Source organism: Phoca vitulina, unplaced genomic scaffold (assembly GCF_004348235.1).
Source record: "Phoca vitulina isolate PV1807 unplaced genomic scaffold, GSC_HSeal_1.0 scaffold44, whole genome shotgun sequence".
Taxonomy (NCBI): Eukaryota; Metazoa; Chordata; class Mammalia; order Carnivora; family Phocidae; genus Phoca; species Phoca vitulina.
This window is the reverse complement of record NW_022589747.1, coordinates 2,618,542-2,639,617: the sequence shown is the minus strand read 5'-3', so window position 1 is coordinate 2,639,617 and position 21,076 is coordinate 2,618,542. Positions and strand designations below refer to the sequence as shown.

At 47.8% G+C, this 21,076-nt stretch overlaps 1 protein-coding gene across 1 annotated transcript in view; it reads right to left on the bottom strand.

Moving 5' to 3' along the window:
* ABCA13 (ATP binding cassette subfamily A member 13) overlaps positions 1 to 21,076 on the bottom strand; it is a 369,069-nt gene that overhangs the window by 102,433 nt on the left and 245,560 nt on the right. The window contains exon 49 of the mRNA XM_032430502.1: positions 1,314 to 1,368. Coding sequence (XP_032286393.1) covers positions 1,314 to 1,368 — 55 coding nt within the window. The remainder of the gene's footprint in view (positions 1 to 1,313; positions 1,369 to 21,076) is intronic.

The window sequence follows — 21,076 nt, the reverse complement described above, 5'->3', positions numbered from 1 at the left end:
CCAGTTAAAATGAAAGACATCCTCAGCGCGGGGTCCACAGTGAGCTGTGGCCTCCGCCCAGGTCGGGACACCTGCGGGGATGGGGAGGGGACATTAGCTGTAGCTCTGCAGGTGGCTCGCCCACCTCTGAATTCCGTCTCTCCAAACATCAAAATGATTTTTTAACAGAGGGAGGTGCACTCCTGATTGTAATGATATACGCTATGCACTTTCTTGGTCACGTTTTCATCGGAGCACTACCAAGGGACCCCGCCTTAGCAACGCCCAGCGCACACGCAGTGTCTCAGGTGGCCCACGTAAAGAAGGGGCTCATCATGAACTGTCCACGGCACGGCACCTTCTTTCCCTCAGCGAGCCCACAGCCAGAATCGTGGCCGGTGGCAGAGACCGCTAAAAGGGGGAGCTGAGAATGAGTGCAGGGACGGGAGGAGAAACCGCCTTGTGCTTCCTGCCCCCTTAACACCCCGGAGAGAGGACGCCCGTCAAGCGGATCTGCGTCTCCAACTCAGGTCCTGGGAAGGACACAAGTGATGCTAGCTCAGTTTTCGGGGAGTCAAGTGATATCCAGATTTTCGGCTGCATGGAGGGTCAGCACCCCAACTCAGTTGTTCAAGGGTGCGCTGTGCTAATTCTGCCGACTATCGATGTCTGGCCCTCTGTCATCGGTGTGACAGGGAAGGGAGGTGGGAAATGGAGGACGCCCTGTTTACAACTGCACCCCAAGCACTCAGCTGCCTCCGTCAGTGGAGTGTGTGACTCTTGATCTCGGGGTTGTGAGTTTGAGCCCCACTTGGAGTATAGAGATTACTTAAAAAAAAATCTCTAGGAGCACCTGGGTGGCTCAGTTGGTTAAGTGTCTCCCTTCAGCTCAGTTCAGGATCTTGGGGTCCTGGGACTGAGCCCCACGTCAGGCTCCAAGCTCAGTGTGGTCTGCTTGAGATTATCTCTCCCGCTGCACCTCCCCGCCCCCCACTCCTGCTTTCTCTCTCTCTCTCTCTCTGAAATACATAAAATAAAATCTTTAAAAAATATTGTAGTCCAAAAAAGCATCTGGAAGATATGGGGTCCCTGAGCTTCAAGGAGATCATGCCCTTGGAACAATTTTGACTTAGAAAGACAGTGGAGTGTATGATATGCTCATCCGTTTTAAACTCGGTCAACACGCGTTCTCCAGTAATCATGGTCTTACACTTGGCAAAGAAACGCCCAAGCCAGCATCACTCGGGGCAAAGGCAGGAGGGATCCCAACCCCCCCAAGCAACCCAAAGACTCTGTCCCGTTGTCAGGGCCGCCTCGCCCACCCTCACACTCACATCTTGTCCTCGTCCAGCAAGGCCCCTCCGTACGGCTGGCTGTACAACGTTATTCCTGCAGAAGACAAACCGGAGAGGTGAGCCCGCAAGCCCATTACCCGCACGGCGGGCAGACGCCCTGCACCCACGCGGCAGCTCCTGGCTGCTCTGCCCAGGCCTGCGGGCACCGAGAAGGGCACAGGCCACCATTCTTCTCGGCCCGTTTGTGCAGGGATTTTGCAGGTGCTGCATCAGGAAGAACCAGCACGTCCTGAACGTGCCTCGCGTGACGGGCACTGGGCTGACATTTTATGACCTGATCCTCAGAAGCATCCCTGGGGCATACGTCTTACATTAGCCATATTTTGCGGAGGGAGACAGACTCCGCAAGACGATGTAATGATATGCAAGGGGATCACTGGATGGAACTCGGGGCAAAACTCAAAAATCCCCCCCCGTCGACGAAGCCAAGTTGAGACAGAAGAGTGGACCAGCTGCATGGTCCAGCTCTGTGTGTGGAACTGCTTGTCTGGATTTGCTCGGCCTGCCTCTCGGGGGCTTGTGCGTTGGCGTACGGCATCCGCCAATACGGAGAAATCACCACCAACTTAGCGATTGTAACAGCTTCATCAAACAGGCGGCTCATGACCTCCCACGGCGCGCCGTCCCCACCCCAGCCAACGCTGGTCCACACTGCACCGCGCACTCCATCGCCTCAGGCAAACCCCACCGCTTGTTTCCGATCACTGTCCAACATCAGACCGGTCCGTTCTCCCTTCTCTGATTGGCTGTTGCGGAGCTAAGTGGGTGGCCACGAGGGGGGACATCCTAGCCCCATACCATGGGCCACTCTTGCGTTCTCCTTCTCCTTATGGCTCACTTAACGCAGCCTGCCGTCTGTGCTTTGCGTTCTCTTACGAGGGCATATTAAATCTTTACAGAAACGCCGCGAGGTGCAGGTCAACATAAATGCACGAAGAGGCATGGACCTGGAACAGAGTAGAGTGCTGCAAATCCACTACAGCTCTGCCCCTGAGAGCCTTGTTTTCCAGCCATGAACAGCCTGCTCCTCTCTCCCGGTCTCTCCCCCGTTCCGTCGTGGGCTCCACCACACACTGAAGCAAGTTCTCTCCCAGCAGAAGGAACAGTGGAAGCTTTGGGCTCAGCAAGCCCACTATCCAGTTTTCCAGAACCATTTCTGTGACTTCAAATTAATATTGTCCAGGTGTTGTGCTTTGGGCTCCCGCCGTGTGTGTGGAAAGCCGGCCATGTGCTCTCCTAGACCCTGGATGTGGTTTACACGTTTGTCCAGAACCGAGTCGCACGGTCTTGACCCCCTGCCTGTCTGAGCCGGTAATACCCACCTGCTTTCCTCCCATCTGTCTCTCTTCCCCTGAGCTTGACCTTCACCCCCTCCCTCCAGCACGCACCAGCTCCCATTCTCCCTCACTCAGGTACTGACTGTGGGCAGCCCTGCACGTGACCTGCGGCCACCTGCTCTGTCGCGATGTGCAGAAGCTCACAGACTTTAGACAGTGCTTACAAAACCGCGGACCAGGGGGACATGCCCCACCTCTCAGCTCACCTCTCCCCAGTATCCCCAACCCTCCGCCATCAGATCTGAAGAAGTCCCACAGAGAAATAGAAAGAAAACGCAGAGCCCATATTTTTTTGACCCAGACATAAGATGTACAACAGGGGAAGGAAAGATGGCGGAGGAGTAGGGGACCCTATTCCAACTGGTCCCCGGAATTGAGCTGGATATCTACCAGACCACTCTGGGCACCCACGAAACCAGCCTGAGATGTAAGAAGATCTGGATCTCTACAAACAGAATATTGCAGGCGGTTGGTTTTGAGGTACGAAGCGAGCAGCCCTGATTCCGCGGGCAGGTATCAGAGAATAAACGGCAGCGGGAGGGAGCCTGGCCGTGGGGATCCTACACCACCGGTGAGTGACAGCCTCGCGTGCTGCGGACGGGCACAGACTCGCAGACCGGTAGCGTTGGGAAAGGACTTTAGGGCAGCCCCCGGGGTGGAAACCCGGAGCGGCGGGGTCGCACGCACGCAAACTGCAGCCCCCTGGATGGAAACCCAGAATGGCGGGGTCGCGTCTGTGAACTGCAGCCCCCAGACGGAAACCCGGAGCTGCAGGGTCGCGCACACGCGAACTGGGAGCAGCTGGCAGTTTTAGAAGCACAAAAGGCAAAGACGTGCCCCGACCTGGAGGCAGGACTGGGAGCGCTGCGGAGGGGCACACAACCCAGGTCGTTGCAGTTTATAGCAGCATAGACAGAAACGGAGACGGTGTGGTCTGGAGAGCTCACTGAAGAACAGACTGCGGCCTCTCTGCTCTGAGGCAGAGGGTTGGAAACGGTCTCTTCTGCTCTGACTCGCGGAAGAGACGTGGAAAGCCGCCAGGGAAAGGCACCAGAGAACAAAAGCCCCAAAGACTGATCCCCACTGAGCCCATCCCCCGCCACAGGGGGCAGGGCAACTCCGCCCAAACAGGGTTGCCTGAGTAACAGCGCGGCAGGCCCCTCCCGCAGAAGACAGGCTGGGAAAACAAGAGGCCAGCAACCCTAAGGTCCCACGAAAACAGGTGCATCTTGCTTGGGTTCCAGTCAATAATTTGGACTCTATACATTCCCTCAAACACCCATCAACAGAATGACTAGGAGGAGGAGCCCCCAAAATAGAAAAGACTCAGAGATTATGACTTATGCTGCAGATTTACAAATGGATGCAGATATAACCAAGATGTCAGAGATGGAATTCAGGCTAGCAATTGTGAAGACAATGGCTAGAATGGAGAAGTCAATTAATGGCAACATAGAGTCTCTAAGGGCAGAAATGAAAGCTGAATTGGCAGAACTTAAAAATGCTATCAATGAGATCCAATCCAATCTAGATAATCTAACAGCTAGGGTAACGGAGGCAGAAGAACAAATAAGCGACCTGGAAGACAATATAATAGATAAAAAGGGAAAAGAGGAGGCCAGGGAAAAACAACTCAGAATCCATGAAAATAGAATCAGAGAAATAAGTGACACCATGAGGCGTTCCAATGTCAGAATAATTGGAATCCCGGAGGGAGTGGAGAGAGAGAGAGGACTAGAAGATGTATTTGAGCAAACTGTAGCTGAGAACTTCCCTAATCTGGGGAATGAAACAAACATTCGCGTCCTAGAGGCAGAGAGGACCCCTCCCAAGATCAAGGAAAACAGGCCAACACCCCAGCATGTAATAATAAAACTTGCAAATCTTAGAACCAAGGAAACCATCTTAAGGGCAGTTAGGGGGGAGAGATTCCTTACATACAGAGGGAGGAACATCAGAATAACGTCAGACCTATCCACAGAGACCTGGCAAGCCAGAAAAGCCTGGCAAGACATATTCAGGGTACTAAATGAGAAGAACATGCAGCCAAGAATACTTTATCCGGCAAGGCTTTCATTTAGAATGGATGGAAAGATGCAGAATTTCCACGACCGGCAGAAACTGAAAGAATATGTGATCACTAAGACAGCCCTGCAAGAAATATTAAGGGGGGTTCTATAAAAGGAGAAAGACCCCAAGAGTGATATACAACAGAAATTTACAGGACAATCTATAAAAACAACATCTTCACAGGCAACATGATGACAATTAATTCTTATCTTTCAATAATCACTCTCAACGTGAATGGCCTAAATGCTCCCATAAAACGGCACAAGGATAAAAAGACAGGACCCATCCATATGCTGCCTACAAGAGACTCATTTTGAACCTAAAGATACATCCAGACTGAAAGTGAAGGAAGAGATCCATCTTCCATGCCAGCGGACCTCAAAAGAAAGCCGGGGTAGCAAATCTTACATCAGACAAATTAGATTTTAAACTAAAGTCTGTAATTAGAGACACAGAAGGACACTGTATCATTCTTAAAGGGTCTATCCAACAAGAAGATCTAACAATTGTAAATATCTATGCCCCCAACATGGGAGCAGCCATCTACATAAGCCAACTGTTAACCAAAATAAAGAGTCATATTGATAACAATACATTAACTGTAGGAGACCTCAATACTCCACTCTCAGCAATGGACAGATCATCTAAGCAGAAAATCAACAAGGAAACAAGAGCTTTGAATGATACATTGGACCAGATGGACCTCATAGATATTTAAAGAACATTCCACCCTAAAACAACAGAATACTCATTCTTCTCGAGCGCACATGGAACTTTCTCCAGAATAGACCACATACTGGATCACAAATCAGGTCTCAACTGATACCAAAAGATTGAGATTATTCCCTGCATATTCTCAGACCACAATGCTCTAAAACTGGAACTCAATCACAAGAAAAATTTGGCAGAAATTCAAACACTTGGAAGCTAAAGACCACTCTGCTCAAGAATGTTTGGGTCAACCAGGAAATCAAAGAAGAACTTAAACAATTCATGGAAATCAGTGAGAATGAAAACACATCGGTCCAAAACCTATGGGATACTGCAAAGGCGGTCCCAAGGGGGAAATACATAGCCATCTAAGCCTCACTCAAAAAAATAGAAAAATCCCGAATTCACCAACTAATTCTATACCTTAAAGAACTAGAGAAAAAGCAACAAATGATGCCTAAGCCATGCATTAGAAGAGAAATAATTAAAATTAAAGCAGAGATCAATGAATTAGAAACCAGAAAAACAGATCAGATCAACGAAACTAGAAGTTTGTTCTTTGAAAGAATTAATAAGATCGATAAACCACTGGCCAGACTTATCCAAAAGAAGAGAGAAAGGACCCAAATTAATAAAATTATGAATGAAAGGGGAGAGATCACGACTAACACCAGGGAAATAGAAACAATTATTAGAAATTATTATCAACAACTATATGCCAATAAACTGAGCAATCTGGATGAAATGGAGGCCTTCCTGGAAACCTATAAGCTGACAAGACTGAAACAGGAAGAAATTGACAACCTGAATAGGCCAATAACCAGTAACAAGATTGAAGCAGTGATCAAAAACCTCCCAAAACACAAGAGTCCAGGGCCTGATGGATTCCCTGGGGAATTCTACCAAACATTCAAAGAAGAAATAAGAAGTTGTTTCAAAAAGTAGAAACAGAAGGAAAACTTCCAAACTCATTCTATGAGGCCAGCATTACTTTAATCCCCAAACCAGGCAAAGACCCCATCAAAAAGGAGAATTTCAGACCAATATCCCTGATGAATATGGATTCCAAAATCCTCAACAAAATCCTAGCTAATAGGATCCAACAATACATTACATTAAAAGGATCATGCACCACGACCAAGTGGGATTTATCCCCGGGATGCAAGGGTGGTTCAACATTTGCAAATCAATGTGACAGAACACATTAATAAGAGGAGGGAGAAGAACCATATGGTCCTCTCAATTGATGCAAAAAAAGCATTTGGCAAAATACAACATCCTTTCCTGATTAAATCTCTTCAGAGTATAGGGATAGATGGAGCATTCCTCAAGTTCATAAAATCCATCTATGAAAAACCCACAGCAAATATCATCCTCAATGGGGAAAAGCTGAGAGCCTTTCCCTTAAGATCGGGAACACGTCAAGGATGCCCACTCTCGCCACTATTGTTCAACACAGTACTAAAAGTCCTAGCAACAGCAATCAGACAAGAAAAAGAAATAAAAGGTATTCAAATTGGCAAAGAAGAAGTCAAACTCTCTCTTTTCACAGATGACATGATACTTTATGTGGAAAACCCAAAAGACTTCACCCCTAAATTACTAGAACTCATACAGCAATTCAGTAATGTGGCAGGATACAAAATCAATGCACAGAAATCAGTTGCTTTCTTATACACTAACAACGCAACTGTAGAAAGAGAAATTAGAGAAACGGTTGCATTTACAATAGCACCAAAAACCATAAGATACCTCAGAATGAACCTAACCAAAGAGGTGAAGGATCTATACTCTAGGAACTACAGACACTCATGAAAGAAATTGAAGAAGACACAAAAAGATGGAAAAATATTCCACGCTCATGGATGGGAAGAATAAACATTGTTAAAATGTCTATGTTACCCAGAGCAATCTATACCTTCAATGCCATCCCGATCAAAATTCCAATTTTTCAAAGGGCTGGAACAAACAATCATAAAATTTGTATGGAATCAGAAAAGACCCCGAATCGCCAAGGAGATGTTGAAAAAGAAAAACAAAGCTGGGGGCATCACGTTGCCCGATTTCAAGCTATATTACAAAGCAGTGATCACCAAGACAGCATGGTACTGGCACAAAAACAGACATAGAGACCAATGGAACAGAATAGAGAACCCAGATATGGACCCTCAACTCTATGGTCAACTAATCTTTGACAAAGCAGGAAAAAACATGCAATGGAAAAAAGACAGTCTCTTCAATAAATGGTGCTGGGAAAATTGGACAGCCACATGCAGAAGAATGAAACTCGACCATTCTCTAACACCACTCACAAAGATAAACTCAAAGTGGATGAAAGACCTCAATGTGAGACAGGAATCCATCCAAATCCTAGAGGAGAACATAGGCAGTAACCTCTTTGACATCGGCCACAGCAACTTCTTTCAAGATACATCTCCAAAAGCTAGTAAAACAAAAGCAAAAATGAACTTTTGGGACTTCTTCAAGATAAAAAGCTTCTGCACAGCAAAGGAAATAGTCAACAAAACAAAGAGGCAACCCACAGAATGGGAGACGGTATTTGCAAATGACACTACAGATAAAGGGCTGGTATCCAAGATCTATAAAGAACTTCTCAAACTGAACACCCAAAAAACAAATAATCAAGTCAAAAAGTGGGCAGAAGATATGAAAAGACACTTCTCTGAAGAAGACATACAAATGGCTAACAGACACATGAAAAAATGTTCATCATCATTAGCCATCAGGGAAATTCAAATCAAAACCACATTGAGATACCACTTTACACCAGTTAGAATGGCAAAAATGGACAGGGAAAGAAACAACAAATGTTGGAGAGGTTGTGGGAAAGGGGAACCCTCTTACACTGTTGGTGGGAATGCAAGTTGGCACAACCACTTTGGAAAACAGTGTGGAGGTTCCTCAAAAATTTAAAAATAGAGCTACCCTATGACCCAGCAATTGCACTACTGGGTATTTACCCCAAAGACACAGATGTAGTGAAAAGAAGGGCCATATGCACCCCAATGTTCATAGCAGCAATGTTCGCAATAGCCAAACTGTGGAAAGAGCCGAGATGCCCTTTGATGAATGGCTAGAGAAGATGTGGTCCATATATACAATGGAATATTATGCAGCCATCAGAAAGGATGAATACCCAACTTTTACATCAACATGGATGGGACTGGAGGAGATTATGCTAAGTGAAATAAGTCAAGCAGAGAAAGTCAATTATCATATGGTTTCACTTATGTGTGGAACATAAGGAATAGCATGGAGGACATTAGGAGAAGGAAGGGAAAAATGGGGGGGGGAATTGGAGGGAGAGATGAGCCATGAGAGACTATGGACTCTGAGAAACAAACAGGGTTTTAGAGGGGAGGGGGGAGGGGGGATTGGCTAGCCTGGTGATGGGTATTGAGGAGGGCACGTACTGCATGGAGCACTGGGTGTTATACGAAAACAATGGATCGTGGAACACTACATCAAAAACTAATGATGTATTGTATGGTGACTAACATAATAAAATTAAAAAAAAAAAAAAAAAAAGATGTACAACAAAGTACAACAAAGTCCAAACTCTCACATTATCCGATGGCCCCACTGTTGCCCCCTGGGAAAACAGGATTGCTACCATGGTCCCTCATCCTTAACTGTGAGCGTGCTTCACCTCTTCCTACACAGATGTTCCCCACTTATGACGGTTTGACTTAGGACTTTTTGAGTTTACAATGGTACAAAAGTGATACACATTCAGTAGGAGCCGTACTTGGAATTTTGAATGGGGTCTCTTCCCGGGCGGGCGACGTGCGGTACATCCTCTCTGGGGTGCTGGGTGGCTCCGCAGCAGGTGCACGGTCCCAAGGTCAACGACCAATGCCCTGACAACCCTCTGCTCCCACGCAGCCGCTCTGGTCCTCACCTTCAGTACAGCATTCAGTCACTTACAGGAGAGAGTCAAAATTTTACTATAAAATAGGCCTTGTGTTCAAGGATTTTGCCCAACGTAGGCTCATGAAGTGTTCTGAGCACAGTGAAGGCGGGCCAGGCTCAGCTCTGATGTTCGGGAGGCTGGGTGTGTTCAGTGCATTTTTGATTTACAATATTTCCAACTTAAGATGGGTTTATTGGAACAAAACCCCATTGTACGTCAAGGAAGATCTGCGCTTCTTTGTCCAGCCCCCTCCCTACTCACGGCTGCTCAGTGATGATGTCCATCTCTGAACACCTTCCCGCGGAAGCCCAAAGAGCCGTAAAGGGAAGGGAAAGGCGGTCCTTGGGTCCTGAGCCCTTACACACTCCTGAGTAGAGACCAGGGGCCGGCATCCCAACGTAGATGAAGATCCACCTGTGGTCACGTGCCGTCCGTGGTGCGGGACGTCAGGCGTTTGTAAATTCTTACAGAGCAACTCCATCACATCAGTGCGAGCTCACCCATCTACAGAAGCCAAATCTCAAGTGCAGATACCAAGAAAGCCTCCCACGTCCGGCTGGGGCTCCAGACTTCAGCTGCAGGTGCCACCCCCGTTTCCCCAACAGCATGCCACGCACCTCCCTTCCGCATACACGTCTCATTTTCCAGGGAACGTATCTGTACGGTGGGAGGGAGACGGGGGGGCTGCAGGTCCAATGTCCCTGCCCTCCTCCTTCTGCAGCAAAAAGCTGCAAACATTTTTGTAGAGTGCAATTACAGAATGTTCAATGACCGTGATCAGTTTCTTATTTTGATCAGGTTGCATAAACACCTTTTCTTACTTTCGACCGTGGGGTCCTTGCTGAAAGATTAAGAACAGCACTCTGATGTTGGCTTTCTGTCTCCTCGCTCCTCTGCGATGAATTTATTGCCCTTCACTTTCCCGTGGGTCCTGGATTTGTGCTATCCTCCCCTGGCTATAACCTAGCAAGCGGGACTACATCTGGCCCTGCTCCCACAGGTGACGTGAGTGACGGCTCCTGCGGTCCCCCATGTGCCAGACCCCTGTTCCGGACACTTCCGTGAGACGTTTTCTCACTCGGCAATCGGATGACGACGCCCGACGCCAGCACAATGTGCGTGAATATCTTCGTAAGTCAGCTCGCAGCATTCGGGAACTGGGGAAAACGGAGCCCCGTGAAGAGTTCCAACTTGGACACACCCGTGTCTTCCAGAAGCCGAAACGGGAGCACAGAGCTGTGGCAAATGTCCTGAGCAGGTGACACGGGCAGGACACGGGCAGGACCCACGCATCCAGGGTCCCAGGCCCGTGCATGTCTTCAAGTCAGCTCCCAGCACTAGGTCAGGAGCACCCTCCCTCTGCACGGCACACAGTGGTGCCAAAAACACGCCAACACAGAGACTCTGACCAGGGCAGCAGGGGGAGGAGCAGACACATGGCACCTAACAAGCCCCAGGAGAGGAGCACGCACGGCAGCCTTCCTGCCCTATCTTTCTGTCCTTCTGCTCCTGAAACATAAGCCTCCGGGCTCTGCCCACCCTGGGTCTGAGAAGGACAAAGGTGCTGAACCCCACAAAGTACAGCGGCCGCCCCTCCCTTCCCGGGGCCTCCGCGCATACACAACTCCGAGGGGCCACGGCTGTTCCTCTAGCACAGACTTCCAAGAGTCCCCTGATTTACATATTCTACACACAGTAAATATGGAAATATCATCTTTGGAAGAAGCGCGCATGCTCTGAGGCTGTCTCCCGGGCCCGGCAGGGAGTCCTAATGGCCCTGGAAGGCAGCCCTCCAGCTCAGGGCTCAAGGCAACAGAAGGGTCCTGGGCCCCTGTTTAAAAGGCCACCATCATGCTAAATCTTCACGGCTGTACCCACGTCCGCCGTGAAAGTGAGAACTGCTCTTTGAAAAGTAAGATACGGAGAAAGACAGGGCCATACAGCACAGTGCTTAAGAAGGAAGCCATCCGATAAGCAGGAAAACCCTGGAACCTGCTTTCAGAGACTCGAGCCCCGCTGGGCACTTACACCGGCTTTGGCGAGACGGCGGCGCATCGCCGTCAGACCTGCATCGACAACATTCTGATTTTGCTCTGATCTGATAGGAATCTGGGCTCCAGAGGACAATGACGTCTCATCGGGGTTTTGTAGGGATTTGGCATCTCCTTTCAACAGTGCCCCCCCCCCGCCATGCGGCACCTGCAGATGGGCATGGACGGGCAGCCCCCTCCCCTCGCCCCTGCAGAGCTCCTGGTCCCCAGTGGGACGCAGTCCACTCACAGGAGGACACAAAGGAGGCCGCAGGTGGGGAGGGAGCCCCGGGGAAGGAGCCGGGGCCGATGACACACACACGGGGCCCAGTGCAGTGCCGGCGGGCAGCCCCTTGACCTTGAAGCAGGTAGAGGGCGGGCAGGTGCTCACCAGGAAGCCCCTGGGGCGGGCAGCTGTTACGTTTACCCACGCTGCCTGAGCTGCTAATTTTCACACTGCAATTTGCTATCACTACATTCCCTAGAAGCGACTCTGCAGGAGGAAACATACTGCAAAACCAAAGTAACATCTCTCTACACGGCTACCGAGATTTTGTTTGTATTTTGCAAAAAGTCAGGGAGGCAGACACGGAGAGTAAGTAAGGCTCGTGTGTGCCTATTTTCTCAACAATGAAGGAGCACTAAGAGAAGGCACAGAGAAGACGGCCCTCTTCCTCCCCGTGAGCCCCGAGTTTCCCTAGACCCCCGAAGAGAGAGGAGGGACGCGACCCATCTCACAGATCGGCATCCTGCCAACGTGCTGTCCTGGGACAGGGCTCAGCTTAGAGACGGGGTGGCTGCAGGGGGTGCTGGGAAGGGGAACCCCGGGAAGGAAACCGAGGCACAGTGAAGGTCTATCCACTTATCTAAGGCCGTACACAGCGGAGTGAGACCGACAACCCTGATTTTCTGGATCCCAGTTTATCCTTTTTTGGTCAAACTAGAAAAATCATTTATAGCCTTTGACGTCCTCCTTATAAAAACCACATTATTTCACTGGACAATCTCCATAATTGGGCTGTTATTCCCATTGTATTGTGTGTGCTCAGAACTGTATTTAGGTGACATTGGCGTCGTGATGGAATCGGGGCCTGACGATGTTAGCAAGGGGTCCAGGCCCTTCAAGGGAGGCGCTGTGGTTTCAGCCCACGAGGAAAGGAAGGGGCTCTCTAGCACCAACGTCAAAAGGTTTCAGAAATGATGTTTCGACATGTAAATTCTGCAGACGCTTGAATGATTGGTCTTTGATTACTCTTCTCGTTTATATTCTGGCTTTTCTAAAAGAATTGGCCCACAGCAATGTATAAATGTGTAACATTAGCTCCCTCTCACTTACTATTCTCATCATGGTTTCCAGACTCTGTATATCTGTCATTTGTAAAAATGCACATCTGTGCTTTTGTCTGTTACCCATTATGATAGAAGATCCTTGTCTCCAACTCAACAGTCACTCTTGCGTCCGTTCCTCTTATAAAATGTACATCTCTGCAAGTATCAATGCCCAGATGTCTGTAGGCATCTACACCAAAAGAACAGAATTACCTTAGCATCAGTATATGTGCAAAGGATTGTTTTCTTCTCATTAATTCACTGTGAGTCGTTGGTGAGATATGAAGGACAAAAATGTGCATTCGGCCCAACAGAATATTAAAAGAAATGTATGAACTTTCCAGGAGGTATTTCAATGGCTTTCTTTCTTTCTCTCTCTTTTTTTAAATTTTTTGCATTTTTTTTAAAGATTTATTTATTCATTCTGAGAGAGAGAGAGAGCATGTGTGCACTCAGGCAGGCAGAAGGGGCAGAGGGAGGAGAGAGAATCTCAGCACAGAGCCCTACATGGGGCTCGATCCCATGACCCTGAGACCACGACGTGAGCTGAAACCAAGAGTCAGATGCTCAACTGACCGCTCCACCCAGACGCCCTTCTGTCATCCTCCTCTTAATCTCTCCTGGAAGAAAGACTGTTTTCCCTCAATATTAAGGTTATTACTCTTATTGAATAATGTCAATTGTAAAAAGTTTTAAAAGAAAGAGTAAAATTAAAATAAATCCTAATCTAATTCAAAACCAACCAGAGGTGATCATTGTTTGCACTTTGATGTCAATTATTTCAAAAGGTCCACAGTCTTCTCGACATATGCACGTTATTATTGAATTATGTTTCACATTCTTTATCTTCTACTCCACCAATCATTCTTGACATTCAGTTAATGTTTCCATCACACACGTGCAAACATTTGCATCTATGTGCTTCCCTAGGACCAATGTTCACCAAGTTCTTTTATTCATTCTGTGGATTCAGTATTTTTGTGATCTTATTTTTGATCACCCTCTCAAGTGATGTCCTTGGGCATTCTTTTTTATTAGGATCTATCTATAGCAGGTTTCTGACGCACATCCAACATAAGTCCATCTCTATGGCTTGGTTACTTGATGGCAACATCTTCATTAGATACCGAATTTGGGGGAATATTTTTCTTTTTCTTTCCATATTCCATAGGCAGTATTCCCTTACCCACTGGCTTTTGAGGTTGTGATTAAAAAGTCAGAGACCAGATTCTGGAGTAGCCTCAATCCTGCCAGATCCTCTCCCTTACCATGCAGACATCATAAAGCAGCAAGCACACAAAGGCTGACAGGTGGAGAGAAGGCGGCAGCCGCCTGGGGACCTCGGGATGTGAGGAAGAGCGTGGCAGGTGGCAGTGAACTTCCGGGTGTCCTTCACGCCTCTCGTATATCCCAGACGAGGCACAGCAGAAGCCTGCAAGATGGGAACTGCCGAGAGCAGAGGACTGTGAGGGTCATACATGTATACCTCAAACTACCACCAAGGAAACTAGATGAAGGGATATACTGAAAACGTCGAAAATAAACCAAAATGGAACCCCGAAAAGCTGTTCAAGTCGCTCACAGGAAAGCAAGAAAAGAACCAGAAGAAACAAAATAATGACGTAACAGACTTAAGCTCATTGGTATGTGAAGTTTGTTGATTGTAAATAGACCAAACGAAAGGCAGAGATCAATGCAGTGTATGCACCAACTGTCGGAGCCTCAAAATACAGGAACCGAAAACTGATACAGCTGAGAGGAGAAATGGATAAATCCACAATTATACTGGGGCATTTCAATACCCGCCCCTTCAGCAGATGATGGAACCGTCGGAAAGAAAATCGGCGAAGAAAGAGATGCACTGAACCCCACAACCGACCAACAGAACCTGACATATACAGAGCGGTCCTACCAACGGCAGCTGAAGACACATTTTTAATCACCCGTGGAAACTGCACCAACGCAGACCACATGTGGACCACAAAACAAACCTCCGTCAAACTTAAAATGATGAAAATACGCAGAATGCATTCTCTGACCACAGCGAATCAAACTAGAAATCACTAAGTTAGAAAGAGAACAGGCAAATCTCAAAAACCTAGAATTTACACAACATGCTTCAAAATAACTCCTGGGTCAAAGACGAGATCTCAAGGCAAATTTTCCAGAGTCAGAAGCTGGTCTTATCTGTATTACTTTCAAAGTATTCAGTTCTTGCTACTTACAGCTTTGTAAAAAATATGTATATATTTTTTTTCCTTATCCTTGAACTTTTGAAAATTCAGCAGGATTGTTCATCGATGATTGCTATTTCCATAACTCCCAGTCTCCCAGTTCAGGAATTTTGCCTGAATTACGGCAAACTCTTGTATTGGTCCAGACTTGTATGTCTGGTTCTTGCTACTACTTTTCTTCTGACATCATTGTTTATTACCTTAATCACTATTCGTCTGCTTTCCTTCTCCACCTAATTCCTCCGCCTCTTCTCCTAGTCAGTTTTTATATCACCTTTTTCCTCTGTGTTCTTAGGGGATATTTTGTGCTTGTCCTTTAAATCAAAAATTCTGAGTGGGGGAGAGAGCTGTGCAATCAATAACCTGATTCTCTGTATCCAGTGAAAATGTGTATTACCATCTGTGTCTTAGCCAGCTCCTTTTTTAATGAAATATATCTGACATAGAACATTGTGTAAATTTAAGGTATACAACGAGTGGATTAGCTACATTTATATACTGTGATATGACTGCCATGTAGCTTCCGCTTATCACAAAAATAAAGCCATAAGCTTCCGCTTATCCCACTCTGAACCTCAGCCTGGCCTTTCCTTCTGATCTGTCTTCTGTTTCCCAGAGTTCACACATTTCCTTGTACTTATGTGGGAGTGAACTCACAAGACGTTTCCCGGGATAAGACCTTCTTGGTGTGTCCCGGGCTCCCCCCCTCTGAGGTGCAGGGCAGTTCCTGGACCACGCTGGGTGCGATGGTTGATGCATCTGTTTGTGCTGTTCTTCTCGATCCTTCTCAGCGCTCAGATTCCTCCTTCCCAGACTGTCACCCCCGTGCTCTCAAGTATCTCCAGACCCCTCAAGCAGAGGCTGAAGGTCACTGATGACAGCCAGTTCCTGATCCCCGCTAGCTGTTCCTTCAGAACCTCTACTAAACAGATCTGACAGGATCCCCTGTTCTCTCATCTGAACTGGGGATTTATCTTATTTCATCACTAGTCATGCGGAGAAAACCATCATCTGTCACTCCTTGCTCCCAGGCACATTTCATGCCCACCCCAGCTTCAGGCACATCATCATCCCAGCAAGCAACCTGTGCTGACTGACCTCCTTCCTCCCTGAGGCCCCTGTTACCCCAGTGAGTTGTAGCTTAAAGAGGATCCAGAAGGAAAGTACCGATGAGGAGGAAGGTGGGGTGGGAAGAAGAGAAGAGGTTTTTCTGGCTCTAGATGCAGAGCTGCCCTACCCTGCCCCCCAGCAGGGGTCCTGGGTTCCTGGTAAGGGTAGCGGTGGTAAGGGAGGCAGGTGGTCCTAGCACATGAGGGCAGGGGAGAGAGCGGGGGCGAGACTCTATACCCTGATTCCCACATACCCTTTGTTTCCCTGCCTCAGGTTTAAAAATGTCCATCAGCCATGAAGTTCCCCAGTTTGGACCAGTGCTTCTCAAACCCGGCTGTACATGAGAATCACTTGGGCCATTCAAAACCTCCTAACAGGGGCAACTGGGTGACTCAGTGGGTTAAGCGTCCGACTCTTGATTTCAGCTCAGGTCACGATCTCAGGGTTGTGGGATCGAGCCCCGCATCAGGCTCTGCCCTCAGCGGGGTGTCTGCTTGAGATTCTTTCTCTCCCTCTCCCTCTGCCCCATCCCCCTGCCTCTCTCTCAAATAAATAAATAAATCTTAAGAAAAAAAACTCTATTCAGGTCCCCTGCTCATTTTTTATTCAGGTTATTTTTCTGATACTGAGTTATAGGAGTTCCCTATATATTTTTGATATTAACTTTATATGTGTTTGATTTGCAAATATCTTCTCCCATTACATAGGTTATCTTTTCATTTCCTTGATTGTTCCCTTGAATTAAGCTAGACCCAGAAGAACAAATACCACAGGATCCCACTTATCCAGGAAATCTAAGAGAGCCACCGTCACAGAAGCAGAGAGTAGAAGGGTGGGTACCACGGGTCAGTGGGGAGGAAGAAATGGAGAGAGGTTGGTCAAAGGGTATGAAGTTTCAGTTACACAAGTAATGAGTCTTAGAGATCTAACATACAGCATATAACCTAGAGTTTAAAGTACTGGACTGAATACTTAAAAATGTGCTGAAGGGTAGATCTTAGGTTGCTTTCTTATCACAAAAATAAATAAAGACAAGGTAGGAAGGTAAGCAGGTAGGTAGACAGACAGACAGACAGATTCCGATAGGGCAGGAGGAAACATCTGGAAGCAAAGGACATGCTTACGGTAATGACTGTGGTGGTGGCGTCACAGGTTATCCTAACCTCCACACTCATCACGGTGTGCACATTAAGTATCTGCAGCTTTTTGTATGTCCATCACTCAAACCTCCATAAAGTGGCTTAAAGAAAGAATGCACAAAGTTGAGCAGAAAAAGGTAAAGAAGGATGAGAGAGACCATGTTGACAGAGGCAATCCGGGTGCACAGGACGACAGGTGAAGGGGGCTGGCACGCAGAGGGGACAGACGCACGGCAGGAAATGAGGTTGGGATGCTAGGGAACATCTGAGACGGGGATCTAGGGGCGGTGTCGGGGAGACAGCCAGGGGCCCGTGGGGCGGAGCTACGCTGCCTGGGGAGGGGGTTGGACAGAAGCTGAGGGGCTGCCGGGCCAGACCGGGGAGGACCCTGTAGGTCACAGGTGAGGGTTTGTTTTTTCTTTTTTTTTTTTTTTTGAGGGTTTGTTTTTTCTTATTAGTGATACAGGAAGCCGGAGGGATGTGTGATCTGAGGGACACATTCCATGGGTGACTGTGGACACTTGCGGAGACCTAAGACTTGGGCCAGGGGGCAAGGGGAGCACAGGGGCTCCCCCAAGACGCCGGTTCTGGCACCCGGGCAAGACCAGGTGGTGCCCTGGACCAGGTAAGTGTTGGTGCACATTGGCGAAAATATGCACATTCAGCATTTCAAGTGCAGAAGGGACAAGGTTTGCCGATAACCATGGGATGTGCACGGAAAGGCACAGTTCAGATTTGGGGTTTGGCCTCTCCTGACCCATCTCCCCTGGAATCCTGAAAAGTGTCACGTGGCCCGCAGTGCAAGTACCTCAACTGCCGACGGAGAATACAGGAAGGAATAAAGCCTCAGACAGGGCCTCCGCACCGTGTTCCTCTCCTCCGCGGATGAGCTCCCACAGCCACACCTGCATCCCCCAGGCCGCGGGGAGCACTTGTCCACTCCCTGTCCCATCACCCAGGTGTGCTCCGGCCACCTGCATGGTCACGGAGCAGAACACCTGTGCAGCAGGAAGGAATCTACCTGGGAGAATTCACCGTGCAAACCACATCTATTCGTGGTAAGCCAGCGCCGGCCTTCCCCGGGACTTTAGAAAATGACTCCATTGGAATGGACTCTACTATAAACCTGCTTTATGTTGGGTTCTGTGCTTACGATGAGGGGCTCTGAGGAGCTGCCAACCCGCTGGGACACAGCAAGGTGGCCCACCCTGGGCTCTGGAGACTCCTATCGGGGGGATGGGGCTGGGTCCAGGAAGTTCCTTCATCTCTGAGGCAGGGATGTCCATGTCATGAAGACCCTGTCATGGGACCGCAGTGATGAGAGCAGGATGTGCTCTGTGTGGTATGGGATCGTACGTTCAGCTAGTGTTTCCAGGACGCCCCTCGGAGCCCGGTTCTGGGGGGCTGCTGGGGCCCAACAGGGAGCAGGGCACAGGCTCTGCTCTCAGGGGTCCATCATACTCTACATCAGGTAGCTCTTCTTTCATTACACCAACGAAGCAGCTAGTTCTAGCTCTGCCCATTCCCCGATGCACAGGAAGCCTCCAGGGGTAGAAGAGAACGCTCCTGTTCAGAGCCCTAATCAAACCTCTGATACCAATGCACAGACCATCTCCGGGGGGGGCGGGGCTGGGATCTGTATGTCCCCGATTTCCCGCACAAACCTCCCTTTGCCATGACAACCGCCTAAACAAGGCAAATGAGAAATGAAATTCTGACAAAAACAAATAAAATATCACTAAAGTTTCCAATCACTGAGAATAAATGTATTTTTCAAGTCAGCGCAACTTTTCAACCAACGAGGAGTCCACCCCTTGCAAGAGACGTTTCTGAGATGAACGTCCTCCGGGGCATCTGATCACCAGGAAGCCGAGCACACGGGACACATGTGACTGACACCCACAACGGGTCAGCATCGTTCCCATGACCCCAGACAGTGACCCGCAACACCAGGGCTCGACCAAATACAAGACTCAAGATTGTGGCTCACGGCTGGAACCCAGTTTAAGGCTTATGCGTTTAACTCAAGGTCTTACGAGTTAAGGTACTTTTAGTAGTGACACCTTTCTGTTCCTTGGGAAGGGAAATTTTAGTTGTTGTGATCATGGATTTCATCTCCTGGGACACAGGCTTCCGCCCCTGCCTGATTCCTCCTCTTGCCTCCAGTCTGTCTGGACAGCACGCCCAGTTGAGCCGGGCGCCCCTTAGAACCCTCATGACAGCATCTGACCTCCACTGTACACAAAATCTCTACTCCTTTATAGTTTCGCCCCCACACACTACCAAGTGTTCCCAGTAACACAGATTTATAGTATTTGGTGCTTTTACCTTTATATCTTGTACAAGAGTAAAAAGTGAAGTTACAAACCAAAATATTCCCTTTCATTCTATCATCCTCCCCAAACCTCCAATCACTCCTTGTTTGCATACGTGCATGTGCACACACACACAGAGTTTCTCTTCTCACTCGTTTTCAGCAAGCTTCCATAGAGCAGAGAATAGCTGTTCAGTCTCCTAAATCCCACAAAATAACCTCTCTCAGCGTCTTTCCATCCACTCGGATTTCCATCCCTACAACTCCACTGGACCAGCTCTCTGGAGGCGACCAACCTAAGCCCTGCATTCTCCCACTTCCTAAGGATCCAGGCAGAACCGCTCACTGATGGCCTTGACCACCATCTTTATTAAGGGTAAGGTTGAAAGGTTTTGTTCATGCCCCTACTGAACTTGTCCTTCTCATTTTCTGAATCCTACAGCACATTTTCATCTGACGTGTGACTCAAACCAGGCATCTCTACACCTGTACACATCATTTTACCCCTTCTCTGAACACGTGTTTCTCCTGACTTAGTTCTCATAATCTCATCAGTACCGACCAGGATCGTCATTTGTTCTTAAGAGCTCAGATTTCTAATCTATATCCTTTAAACTCTTTCTCTACATTTCTTTACTTGTCAGGTTCTTTAAATTCTCTCCTTTCCCCATAAGTAACACCTCAACCTTTTCTCCCATCTGTCTGAACGTTGTAATTTCATTTTTTTTCCCTCCAGAGTCATGCTAGTCTTGGATGGGTTACCTCCCAACTGTGAGCAACACACTTCCAATAGGTCACTTGATTGCAACCAGCCCTCTACCCTTTAACACATGGCTTCCAGATTATTTGTCTAATACATCACTTTGATCATGGCATCCTCGTTCTCAAATATAAAGGCTGTCTATTAAGGAAAGTGCATAGTCCTCACTCTGTTAGATGAGGTCAAGCAGAATTTGGCCTCAGACAACCGCGGCTGTCTCTCTACACTCACCTTTACGACAAGGTCAAACTGGACTCCCACCACTGACCTTGAAAGGACACTGTGTTTCTCTTGCACTGTTAATACCCACAGTAGCTTTCAATCAAACTTTTGCCCATCCTCCAAGATCCATTGTTTGTGAACATGGCTCCAGGAAGCAGTTCTACTCATGCCCATCAGAACTGACCTCTCAATTACAGACCAATATCCCTGATGAACATGGATGCAAAAATTCTCACCAAAATACTAGCCAATAGGATCCAACAGTACATTAAAAGGATTATTCACCACAACCAAGTCGGATTTATCCCTGGGCTGCAAGGTTGGTTCAACATCCGCAAATCAATCAACGTGATACAATACATTAACAAAAGAAAGAACAAGAATCATATGATCCTCTCAATAGATGCAGAAAAAGCATTTGACAAAGTACAGCATCCTTTCTTGATCAAAACTCTTCAGAGTATAGGGATAGAGGGTACATACCTCAATATCATAAAAGCCATCTATGAAAAACCTACAGCGAATATCATTCTCAATGGGGAAAAACTGAGA